This window comes from Corylus avellana, chromosome ca2 (genome assembly GCF_901000735.1).
Source record: "Corylus avellana chromosome ca2, CavTom2PMs-1.0".
In the NCBI taxonomy this organism is placed as follows: Eukaryota; Viridiplantae; Streptophyta; class Magnoliopsida; order Fagales; family Betulaceae; genus Corylus; species Corylus avellana.
In genome coordinates, this window is record NC_081542.1 from 1,554,922 (window position 1) to 1,566,229 (window position 11,308).

The 11,308-nt window shown below is 37.5% G+C and overlaps 3 protein-coding genes across 3 annotated transcripts in view; 2 read left to right on the top strand and 1 right to left on the bottom strand.

Moving 5' to 3' along the window:
- Positions 1-1,784, top strand: part of LOC132170947 (cell cycle checkpoint protein RAD17) — a 5,803-nt gene extending 4,019 nt beyond the window's left edge. The window contains exons 9-12 of the mRNA XM_059582107.1: positions 62-187; positions 367-565; positions 649-709; positions 1,424-1,784. Of these exons, the coding sequence (XP_059438090.1) occupies positions 62-187; positions 367-565; positions 649-709; positions 1,424-1,657 (620 nt within the window). The 3' untranslated portion in view covers positions 1,658-1,784. The remainder of the gene's footprint in view (positions 1-61; positions 188-366; positions 566-648; positions 710-1,423) is intronic.
- A 1,798-nt stretch (positions 1,785-3,582) lies between these two features.
- LOC132171113 (L10-interacting MYB domain-containing protein-like) lies at positions 3,583-6,681 on the top strand. Its single transcript, XM_059582338.1, has 3 exons — positions 3,583-3,764; positions 5,234-5,590; positions 5,949-6,681. The coding sequence occupies exons 2-3, from the start codon at positions 5,234-5,236 to the stop codon at positions 6,492-6,494; spliced, it is 903 nt and encodes a 300-aa protein (XP_059438321.1). The 5' UTR covers positions 3,583-3,764; the 3' UTR covers positions 6,495-6,681.
- A 391-nt stretch (positions 6,682-7,072) lies between these two features.
- Positions 7,073-11,308, bottom strand: part of LOC132168801 (protein ALTERED PHOSPHATE STARVATION RESPONSE 1) — a 6,215-nt gene continuing 1,979 nt past the window's right edge. Inside the window, exons 3-4 of the mRNA XM_059579855.1 lie at positions 9,921-10,144; positions 7,073-8,373 (exon numbers count right to left, since the gene is read on the bottom strand). Of these exons, the coding sequence (XP_059435838.1) occupies positions 7,590-8,373; positions 9,921-10,144 (1,008 nt within the window). The 3' untranslated portion in view covers positions 7,073-7,589. The remainder of the gene's footprint in view (positions 8,374-9,920; positions 10,145-11,308) is intronic.

The window sequence follows — 11,308 nt, forward strand, 5'->3', positions numbered from 1 at the left end:
CTGATAAATGATATTCTTCATGCCACTTAAGATTCTTTACATATGTACCTATGTTTTGCAGACCAAGATGAATTTCCTCTACAGCAGAGATTATTAAGATTGCCTTTGAAAATGGATGCTCCAGAAAAGATTCTCTGTCAAGCACATGGGCAAGCAAGGCCTATTGCTGATTTTCTACATGAAAATGGTGATCTTTTTATCTGCACTTGTGATTTCCTTTAATTTTTTACTATTGCTTTCTGCTTTCGACATGGATGCAAATAAGGGTGGCAACTTGTGTTATTGACTTACTGAAAACTTGTAGTACCGTTGGATTCTGCCATGCAAGACACTGATTTACAGTTGTTGCATACAATTTTCTTGTAGTTCTGGATTTCCTGAGTGAGGATGCAATAGATGATGCATGGGCTGTGGCTTCATATTTAGGCGATGCTGACATGCTTATTTCTACTTTCCGTGGAATGCTAGCTAGATATAATGAAGCAGAAAATGTTTTACAATCAGCTGCTGCTTCAGTTGCTGTTCGTGGGGTGCTATTTGGAAATGCTCATCCATTACCTTCCAGGTTAAATCAAAGGCTTGAATTAATTCTATATTTAAGCAAGGGCTTGTGTTTAAGTAATATCAACAATTCTTTTGAGCACGCAGGTGGCATGCTATTCGCCGGCCAAAGCTCTGGCAGATTGAGCAATCATCGCTGCGCAATAAGGTAGAATTGGCCCTTTTTCATTTTGTATCTTTTTGCCTTCATTTTTTTTTTTTTTTTTCTTTTATCATGTGGGGTTTTGCCAGTTAGCAGTTTTTAAGAACAAACCTTGAAAAACACGGTAGTGCATAGTAAAATAAGCTTTACTGATGGTAATAATCTTTAGAGATGATTGCAGCGTTAATACAACTCAATGAAAAGTGATTTCCATGGCTACTACAATGGTTTAGTTTAGTCCATGGTCCAACTTCAATGATGAAATAATTCTAATTGTGTTTTGGAATGTTTTGCATGTTTGAATTACATGCGTCATGGTGGCTGGCCCCTATCCAGGAACTGTTTTCTAAGAATTCAGCATCTATAAAAGCCAATCATAAATTCATCTTGAACCTTTTATATATCATACTTCCATCCATAAACCTGACCCTGAAGAGTTGGGATTTGGATTTTCTGTTTTTGATTGTTTGCTATCTGTGATTTGCATCTATCAACATAGGATGCTCAATTACTGCAAGACTTCAAAATCTTCCAATTGAATTGTGACTTCTGTTACTGCTGGTAGAAGTACTTGTACATAGCCTTAATTTGATGGAATTAAATTAAATGAGCTATTGTTGCAGTGAACAATATTGTCCTCTGTGGTATGAGTATTAAGAATTTAGTTCTCCCAAAAGGAAGTATGTTTAAGCAAATTGTTAATTGGTGTGATGACTGCAGAATGAGATGGTGAAACGTAGATTCAATGGTTATAGCAGACCTAGTTTTTCCAATTTTTCGGTTGTGACTATGGAGTACACACCTGTCTTCAAATGGCTTGGACAGGGAATCTCTGGAGGTCTTGAAACTCATCAGGTATTGACGCAATGCAACGAGACCAATGACAATTTTGATAAGATGAGCTTGGATGACAAAGAAAGTGAGAGTACTGATGATGAAATAGAAGATTGGTAAAGAGACTGAGAACCAAGCTTAGTCTAGATTGGCTCTGTAAAGAAGTTGCTGTAAATAATTGTCCATTTTGTCCCTTAAATTTTCTGTTCTGGGAAATGTAATGGATGTTTCCTGTTTTAAAATGTCCTATCATGTTCAAGTCAGTTTTGTAAATGTAAAAGTGCCAAATCGCAGGTCAAATGCATGTTTTAAAACAAAATTGCAGAAAGTGTAATGTTTAGGAGTGCGTTTGAAAATAAATGACGGTTTGAAACATGTATTTTTTTATGTTTTCAAACTGCAGAAAAATGGGTGCGTTCGTAGAAACACACGATTTAAAGATTACGTTTTTAAAATCATTAAAAAAGACTTTGCAAATGACGAACTGGTGTCAACATGGAGAGTAATTGTGGGTGATTTTGGTATTCTTGGGTTTGGCCGCGAGGGATTTGAAATTTGGTATTTGTGGCTTTCTGTAACTGTACGTCCAAATTATCAATAATTTCATCGAATTTAAATTCTTGTTTATTTTTCTGAGCCAACTCAAATTTCAATTGGAAATACATTTTGTGGTCCCCTCCTGGGCCCCTGGCTATGAGTTATGATCCATGTTAACAAGTTTAATTTGGCTTTCATGTTGGAATCTATATGCTCTGACCCTCGACAACTTCCAACTCTCTATGCTGCAGCATTCACATGACATGGCTACTTTTTGGTTCTCAGCATTGTTCTGCGTTGGCTACTTCTTGGGTCTATACAGGATTATGAGTCTAGCAAGTAGGACCTGAGACTCAGAGGAGGTGACCTGACCCCCTAGCTACTATTGCGACACTGAAATAACAGAATAACTCTGAGCCTGGTGATGTTGATAGGTCTCTTTCTGTCCCCTCTCTCGCTCTCTCTACACTGACTGCTGGTTTCAATGCCCTTGATGAATGCCCTTGTAACCTTTTACCCTCTTCAATTTTTTTTTTTTTTTTTAAAAAACCCTCTCTTGATGAATTTTATGCTCTTTTAGATGCCCAAGCTGACATGGAAATATATATACATTGGTCTAAGATTAGTAGTGTAATTGCCACCTACCTAGTTAATCACCCAAGTCCAGTCAAAATTTGCACTATATTCGGCCACCCACAAAATTAGCATTATAACTTTCTATTATACGACTTGTGCCCATATACTTGAATGATTGAGGTCCTCGGCAATATTTTTTATTTTTTATTATTAATTTTTTTTTTCGAGAATTGGAAGGCATGTAAATCTTTAAAAAATTAAAATAAAAAATAATAAATATATTACCAGTTGAGGTGGTTAGCCGCTTCTAACTTTATAAAAGGGGTAGTTGAGAAGAGTGATTAACCACCATTTTACCCTTTGATAGACTGGTTGAGTCATTCTAATACCTTCTTAGGGTGACTAACCACTTCCTGAGGGGAGTGGCTAACCATCTCAAGTGGTGATTTGATTACCCTTATTATTATTATTATAATTATTCATTTTCTTTAAAGGCTTAAGTGATAAGATCCAAATCGTTTATTCTGGATCTTTTGCAAGTAACCTCAATCCTTAATTGATACCGGAGGTAATGATTGAAGCCGTTATTGAATCAAATATAGAAACGTTCAAAAGAAAAACAGTCTAAGAAAACTTATTGTTGTTTTGTCAATTAACACCAATTTAGAATTGGAAAAAAAAAAATTCCAAAAAGAGAATATTATATATATTTTAGGAAGTCATATGACAACTGGATCAATTTGGGAAGTTAAATAAGGAAGATTTCAAGGTATGAAAAATATATTGGCCCAAAAAAACATTTTTGAACATCTAAATTGGACGACTTCGGTATTATGATGACACTTTTTACGGCGATATTGAAGTTATAAACGCGATTCTGTTTTCCCGGAGTCTATTACTTCCGAATCGCCCTTGTAAATATCCGTTACGGATGATTTTGTTGTAACACGTCCAACTTTGTCAGGGAGTAAATGACCTTTTTGTCCCGATTCCGCAAAGACAATGCGAAGAAGCCTCGTACCAAAGAAATGCGCTATTTCAAAAAGTAGTTTTTCAGTACAATCTCCTTCACCAATTGCGCTTCAAGGCCACAGAGTTAGGGTTTTTCTCATAGGTAATTGATTCCTTCTCTCTCTGCTTGATAACATGTTAATATCATCCCACTTCTCAATTTTCAGGGCTTTTTAATTTTGTAGTTTGAGTTGCCAATGAATTTTTAAATTGGGCATAATATATGATCACCATGAGCACAATTTTGCGTTAAATTTATGGTTTTTTTCTCTGCACATATTGTTTTTGGGGGTAATACAGTAGTTTTTTTTTTTTTTTTTTTGTTCATGAAAGCAATTTGAGTGTTCTGTTTGTTCTTGGTGGATTCTTATTTGTGGACATTGGGTTTAGCAACGCATGTTGTTGACACAGTCTTAATGCATTAACTTTTATTTTGGTCTTTTTTTGGTGATTTGGTGGGTTTTGTTTGATATTGAAGAATAAAACTTTGAGGCATGCTTGGCATTTGAAATCCAATGTTGGATTTCTAAATGAGTCTTTAGAAAGGAGTAATGCTTCTTATACCGATAATTGGTAGCCGGAATATGCGTGGGTCGTAGTTAATCATGTTGTCCATGAATTAGGAAATGAAGCCGAGCATTTGAACTCGCTCCCTAATTACAGATTCCAAAATAAAAGTAATGTGAAATTCTGCTACGTGTTTGTTCAGAATATTTGTGTTAAGTTAGCTAGAGAGACTTTCACATGTTCCCTCAGTAACCGTCTATGTTGAGTATTCTTGAGCTAGTCTTTTAGAAGTTATCCATCGTTCCTTATGATTTTATTTGCTATGCAATTTATAATCTACTCTTAATGAACCTTCAAAGGGTACTTCTAAATCTAAGTGGTTTTTTAGATATGTCAAAGGCGATAATGAGTTTGGTAGTGGGTTCTTCAAAGAAGAATAATACATACATTTATGAGCTTACGAGCTCTGGGTCGAATGACATATTTTCCTTCTATAAGAATGGGATGAAGGGTGAAGTCGTGTGTTCCAGACCCACTGAGTGTGTGTGTAACTTACCAATGAAATAATAATGATAATACATCCATGGACTTTATCTAATTAGAGTACACTTTGTCAGTTAGTGAGAGAAATACTACTTTGTGTCTCTACAAATGCGGAATCCTTTTGCAGCATAAAATGTCATTTTTTTCTTTCTAAATGATGTCTTTGAAAGTTACATATTGGTTGTTTTAGTTGCACCTATATATAAAATTATCGATGGGTTGCTCTAGTTGTAGGACTTGCACAGTCAGAGAAGTTAATGGAAGGTTATTATATCTTGTAGGCTCTAATGCCAATCTTTATTTTCACCTTGATTTTTCCTTTACCCTTTTGGGGCTGTGGTTGAACTCATTCTAGACTTCCACTTGAAGAATAACCAGTCATTCTTGGAGCAGTTAGCAACATTCTTGTCTCATTTTAGATGGGTTCCTTGGGCAGCCTTTCTAATGGATCATTGTTACGTATAATGCCTTAACATCCCCCCCTTCTTTTTTAAACCTGGGTTCTTGTCTATGGAGTTACAGATGGCAAGCCGAGTAACTCGGTCAAGAAGACAAACAACTCAGCAGCAGGAACAACAGTCAAGGGCTAGATGGACTGCATCTCTCACTAAGACACTTGCAGACTTGATGATTGACCAAGTTAAAAAAGGGAACAGACACAAAAATTCTTTTGGCAAGAAAGCATGGAGGTATATGTGTGATGAATTCTATAAGAAAACAGGTCTGAAATGGGACAAGGAGCAATTGAAGAACCGATATGCAGTCTTGAGGAGGCAGTATGTTACTGTAAGGTCCCTTCTGGATCAAAATGACTTCAGTTGGGATGAATCCTCGGGGACTATTATAGCCAAGGATGATGCATGGACTGAATACTTCAAGGTATGTTGCTTTCATATCTGTTGCCTTTTACAAGCGAAAATCTAAACCTGCCTGAGCTGGAGGAATTTTCTCTAACCTGATGACTTGGCGGCTGACTTCTTGGCTATGACAGGATACTATTTTAATTTTTTTTAAAAATTGGACTTTTTTTTTTTTTTTTTGCATTCGTAGGGGTAAGGCATGCAATGATCAATAGTAACAAATATATTCTTGAGAATGCCATAGAATGATGTTTGAGGCAATACTAGCCAATAATATTTATCCGCATCTAGGTTGGAGTTCCTCCAAGTTGAGGCAGGAGCTGATTATGTTCTTATTAATTGTCCGTCATCTACTCCCTATGGAACATACCAAGCAGGGACATCCTGATGCCGAGACTTTAAAATATGCTGGCTGCCCAATCTACAAGGAGCTATGCATGATATTCTCGGAACCGGCAACCAATGGCAAACATGATCTATTAGCTGAACATGACGAAGGGACAACTCCTTCCGTTCCTTGTGCAGAGCCCTTGAGCATGCACCAAGAGGAGTCGTCATCAGATTCCGACGAAGTGGATGACATTGTAGATGATCACAACACTACGCAACCTACTACTCCTTGTACAACTGGAAATCGCAAAAGAGGTCGTAGGGGAATTGATGATGCCATTGCAGGAGCTATAATGGAGATGGCAGCTTCTTCAAAGCTGAGGACAGCTGCTATACAGCAATGTAATGCCCGATATACCATTGCTGATTGTATCAATGAATTGGATGAGATGCAAGGTGTTGATGAACAGGTCTATTTTGCTGCTCTTGATCTATTCAACAAACCTAATGCAAGGGAGATTTTCTTGTCTCTCAAGGGTGACAAGCGATTGATTTGGTTGCGTGGCAAGTGTGCCACTTATCCAGCACCTTAGGTTGATAGAAGAAACAATCTGTATTTGGTGGGTTATCTGTTTTATATCTGTTTTGAGTTGTATATATTTTAGTTCAGTTTTAGTGATAGGCATTCTCAACCAGTGTACATGTTTAGTTCAGGTAGCAATCTTAGGGATTCTAAACCAAAATTTAAGGATGATGCGATGAATTGTGTATTGGTGTTAAGTGCTAAATCCGCAAATGGTCTTTATTAGTAGTTCTTTTATTTATTTATTTTTCTTTTCTTTTTTTCTTCTATAAATGCCTACAAATATATGCCAGCAGTTCTTTTATTTACTGCTTTTCTAACCTATCAAGTGGGTTAAAATCTGTCTATAAATACTGTTTGCACCATTAAGCTTAAAATGGGCTGTTAGCTTCACGCATCAAACAGAAATACATCACTCTTTTAGTTAGGGTTGATAATTTATTATACAACTTATAAATTCGACACGAATTAAATACAAAATCGTAAATTAGGATTAAAAAATTTGACATGTTTAATTAAATGAGTTAAGTTAAAATTGACTTATATAATTTTATATTCATGCTTTGATATAACAAGAACTTAACCACAAATTACCACCCATGCTTCCAGTATAATAGTCCACCTATTCAGCTATTCTCTAGAATGAGACAAAAGCTTGGTGACCCTTACATAGACCTTTCTATCTTTGGACGAGCAGAAAGTCAGGCTTCTATGCTCAGATTAAGGTGTTGTAGAAAACATAGTGGGTCAAAACAATACCAAACCACATCAAGCAAAACCCTTCATTAGGAATAGAAAACTACATATGAGACCAAAAAAAAAAAAAAAAACAAAAAAAAACCCTAGAACTAGAAGCATCCAAACGCTTTCCTATGACAAGACAAAACAAAGGTATAAAATCTAACAGAAAACTCCTACCTAACCAGTTGTCCAGCTTCACCTTCAGTTTGTACTTTGAATTCAAATTTTGACAAAGAGATGTGCAGAGAATCCTGCAATATGGGCCTGCAGATCTTCTGGCGTTTCACTTTGACTGCAAAAAAGCATGCACTTCTATACACAAAAACCATCACTGTCGTTTCACCTAATCTAGAAAGTCTAATTCTCAACCCAGTATCCTCTTCACATCAAGCTCCTCATCAGCACTCTTGGCTTTGTTGTATACTGATTCAAATGCTTCTGTACACACACTAGAAAATCCTACTATCGCCTGAAACACATGCGGAAAGCCCATCTGGAGATTATTCAGTGTCATTGCCCTTGTTACACTCACCGACTTTTCATGCTTAGTTTTCTCCTCCTCTGCCTTGGCTCTCAAGATTTCCACCTTTGCTCGCTTCTCTGCCACTGGATCCTTGCCACTTGTGAGGCCAGAGGATTCTTGCATGGAATAAGGACCATACTTGCACTCAAGTGATCTAAGCTCAGTCACCTTCTTCTCTAGCTCTTTAAATGCAGATTCCGACCTTTTCTTTTGCTTATGCTCGTCAGCTTGTTGAACTACAATCGCATGGATTACAGTTAAGAAGCTCTTAATTCCTTCAGATGCCACCCTGTCTGGAATATGATCAACTGCAACGTGCCATTCTTCGCAAAGTGCGTAAATTCTGGATTCCTGAGAAGCTCTGGATAGTGGATTTTTGCTGACCTGGAAGAGGCTAAGCCGAAGCCAACCCGCGAGGGACTGGATGTAGTCCCTTTGGGCCTTGACTAGGTTGCAGAAAGACTGGTGCCATTGTTCGACCTCAAGCTCGAGCTGAAGAGTCGATTGCCGGTGAATCTCAGATGTGGGTTCAGTTGATGGGATGGTGTTGAGGTATTTTAGCTGCTGAACTATGTGGGTTTGGACTTGGTGGCACTCATACATGCATCTCCACATGCACATCAATCTGCAAAGACAAAAATGAGTTAGAAAAGTTGAGACTTGTTTCATCAATCTAACATACATCATCTTCATAATCATTTCAAGTGTATGATCCCCAATATACCTGCAATTCTAAAAAAAAAAAGACTTACCCAGATTGTTAAGTTCGCCCCTCGGGCAAGTCACAAGCTAATATTTAAAACAGATAAATTAAAAGCAAGAACAATAATTATCTCTGAAACAGAAGCCACATTATTATTAACAAAATGAGGAAAATTCCAATGAATAAGGATATCAAAATGTCTACTCACCAATGCGCAGGTCACAAAGGATTTGCTTATTCTTAAATGTTTAAATTACGACAACTTTATTTCAAAACCCAAAATTAGTTCTGAAACTAAAAGAATAAGCAATAAAACCAACTCTGATACATAAAGACCAACTTTATTTCAAAAAACTTAAAGAAGCATCTATATTTGAGGATTACAAGGATGCGAGGTTGACTTGCATATATGACACACACTAGAATAGCCAAGGTGATCCCATGCCACCTACTAGCAACAGCCGACCCAAGGGGCGAGAGGGGGCAAATGACCTTGGCCCGCCACTGAATACGAGACATCAAATTTTTAAAAATATTTTTAATCACTTTTTAGTTTGTTCTTTTAACATTTTTAATATATTTTTAACTCCATTTTTTAATTTTTTTTTTCCCTGCAAACCAAAATTCTGGATCCACCACCGACTACTAACACATACCGTCACCTTAGAATTATCGTACAGTTACAGCCACAAGATTGTCTCCCTTGGGAAGACATTCAAAAGGAAAAGGGTCAGCATAAGATAAGGTGTGATTATAACAAAGTTCTGTTCTTTTCTTTTTTTGTGGTAAAAGTGAAATTCATTGGAAAATAAGGATAAATAACAAAAACAGCATACATGTCCAAAATATCAAAACCAAGCACAGGGAGGCAGGGGCTGAACTAGCTTATAGTTCTGCCAAAAATTAAAAAATTCTTCTTAAAAATTAATTTCCTGCCCCCAATTATTATTATTTTTTTTAAAAGTTTTGCCATCCACACTAAAATTCCTGATTCTGCCCCTGGTGTGGGGGATCACAGATTACAAAATTGAGGTTTGGTCATGGCCCCTCACAAAATTGTACATGGTACAGTTGTAGTCCTCATATTTTTGCTACAAAAGCAAACAAAAAGCATAAGACAAGATATCAAAAGCAGTCAAGAGATACATTATTCTGACCCAAAATATCATCCTAGTTGACTTTTCACTCTGCTAGACCAGGCATGCCCATCTATCCTATCTTTTGGCCATTAATTTGAGCAACCAAACCAGATATCAAAACCCTATTTTTCTTGAATTATGGATTTGTTTTCTGCAGAAAAAGACACTGTTTGAATGCCTTTCCACCAAAGCCCTTAAACTACTCTAACGCACTACATTTGTGAGAGGAAAAAAATCACGTGAGAAGAGAAAAGGTGTAGGGCCTGAGAATTGTAGGGTTGTTGTCCTACTGCTGAAGGGGCATGGCAGGAGTGATAGAAAAAGACTTACCCTTTGACAAGCCCAATAAGTTGTGGGTAGAGCTCGGTTTCCCGTAGTTTGATGATCTCAGCAGAGGTGGTCTCTATGGCCTGGGAAGCAACCATCATTTGGGATTCCAGCTTTTCAACCTCTTTCTTTGTCTTCTCAGTCCTCACGTAGTCAGCCCTGTTCAGCTCCAGCTTCCGCAGCTGCTCCACCCTCTTCTCATGCTCCATCCTTATGGCCTCGGCAGCCTAAACCCATCATACAAGAAAATTACAAGCAGCAAAAAAAAAAAAAAAACACAAAAAAAAAATACAAAAAGAAATAAATGTGTTGCTGGAAGCCCCCCAAGCTCATCTCATTCTTGAGTACCAAAAGCAAAAAGGAACAGAGAAAAGTTTACTTATCTTAAGGTTTAGGATAAAGCGAAAAAAATCATGTAAGCACAAAACTAACAAGAGTTCGAAAGTTCCTGTTCATATCTAAAAGGAACAACAATAGAATGTTGATTTTGTTTTCTCTGCTATGAACTTTATGGAAAGGAAAATTCCATCACAATGCCCACAAGGGAAGCACAGGACCTTCCATTTCCTTTTTTGGTTAATTATTTGGTAAATGGGGAGCAAAGTATGGTGCCTAGAACTAGAAGATAGATTCTACAAGAATGCGTGGAACTAAAAAATAAAAATCTTTACCTTGACTTCCGCGTACAATTTCTTCTCCCAAGCAAATAGCCTCTCCACAGTGCAACAGTGGCTGTCACTGACAAAACTCCCACCCGCAACACCACTTCCTAGCATTTCCTCTCCAAACTTCCGAAAACCGTTTGATTTTGGACTCAAACCCCATGTCCACAACGATGGACTCAAATTAAACCCGTAGTTATAAACTTTTCCTGCCAAAACCAAAAAACACAACAATAAAACACAAATCAACAAGAAATTAAAAGAAAAAACACATCTCTCTAATCACTGCAAAATGCAGCAGAAAACAGAAAAACAAAAAGGCCTATAATCTTATAACATCATCTTACCAACCAAATCTATAGTGTAAAATGTAAATCCAAGAAAATCACACACCCACTTTCAAAAAACACCTAAAAACAAAAAAGAAAAAGAGAAGAAAAGAAAAAAAGCCCTTACCTTCTTTACTACTCTGACTAGAAAAGCTAGAGCTTGAGACTTCCAAGAGCGACGAGACCTGGCAACCAGCCTCAGCAGCCTTGAGAAAGTATTCATCAAGCTCCTTCACAATCTCAACGAGATCTTTCCCATTTCTGGCCACCACCATAGCAAGCTCACTCGTGGTGGTGGTGGTGGTAGTCGTGTCCTTCGAAAACCCACTGACCACAGAACGCTGCGGAGTGGCGCTCGCCGTGACCACCATCGGCGCAGCCTCCGACACCTCCTCCCACT

What these genes read in the sequence shown, in the direction of transcription:
- LOC132171113 (XM_059582338.1), top strand. Translation starts at nt 5,234, where the DNA reads ATGGCAAGCCGAGTAACTCGGTCAAGAAGACAAACAACTCAGCAGCAG. An exon ending in CATGGACTGAATACTTCAAG is followed by an intron (nt 5,591 to 5,948) that starts GTATGTTGCTTT and finishes CATACCAAGCAG; the next exon opens with GGACATCCTGATGCCGAGAC.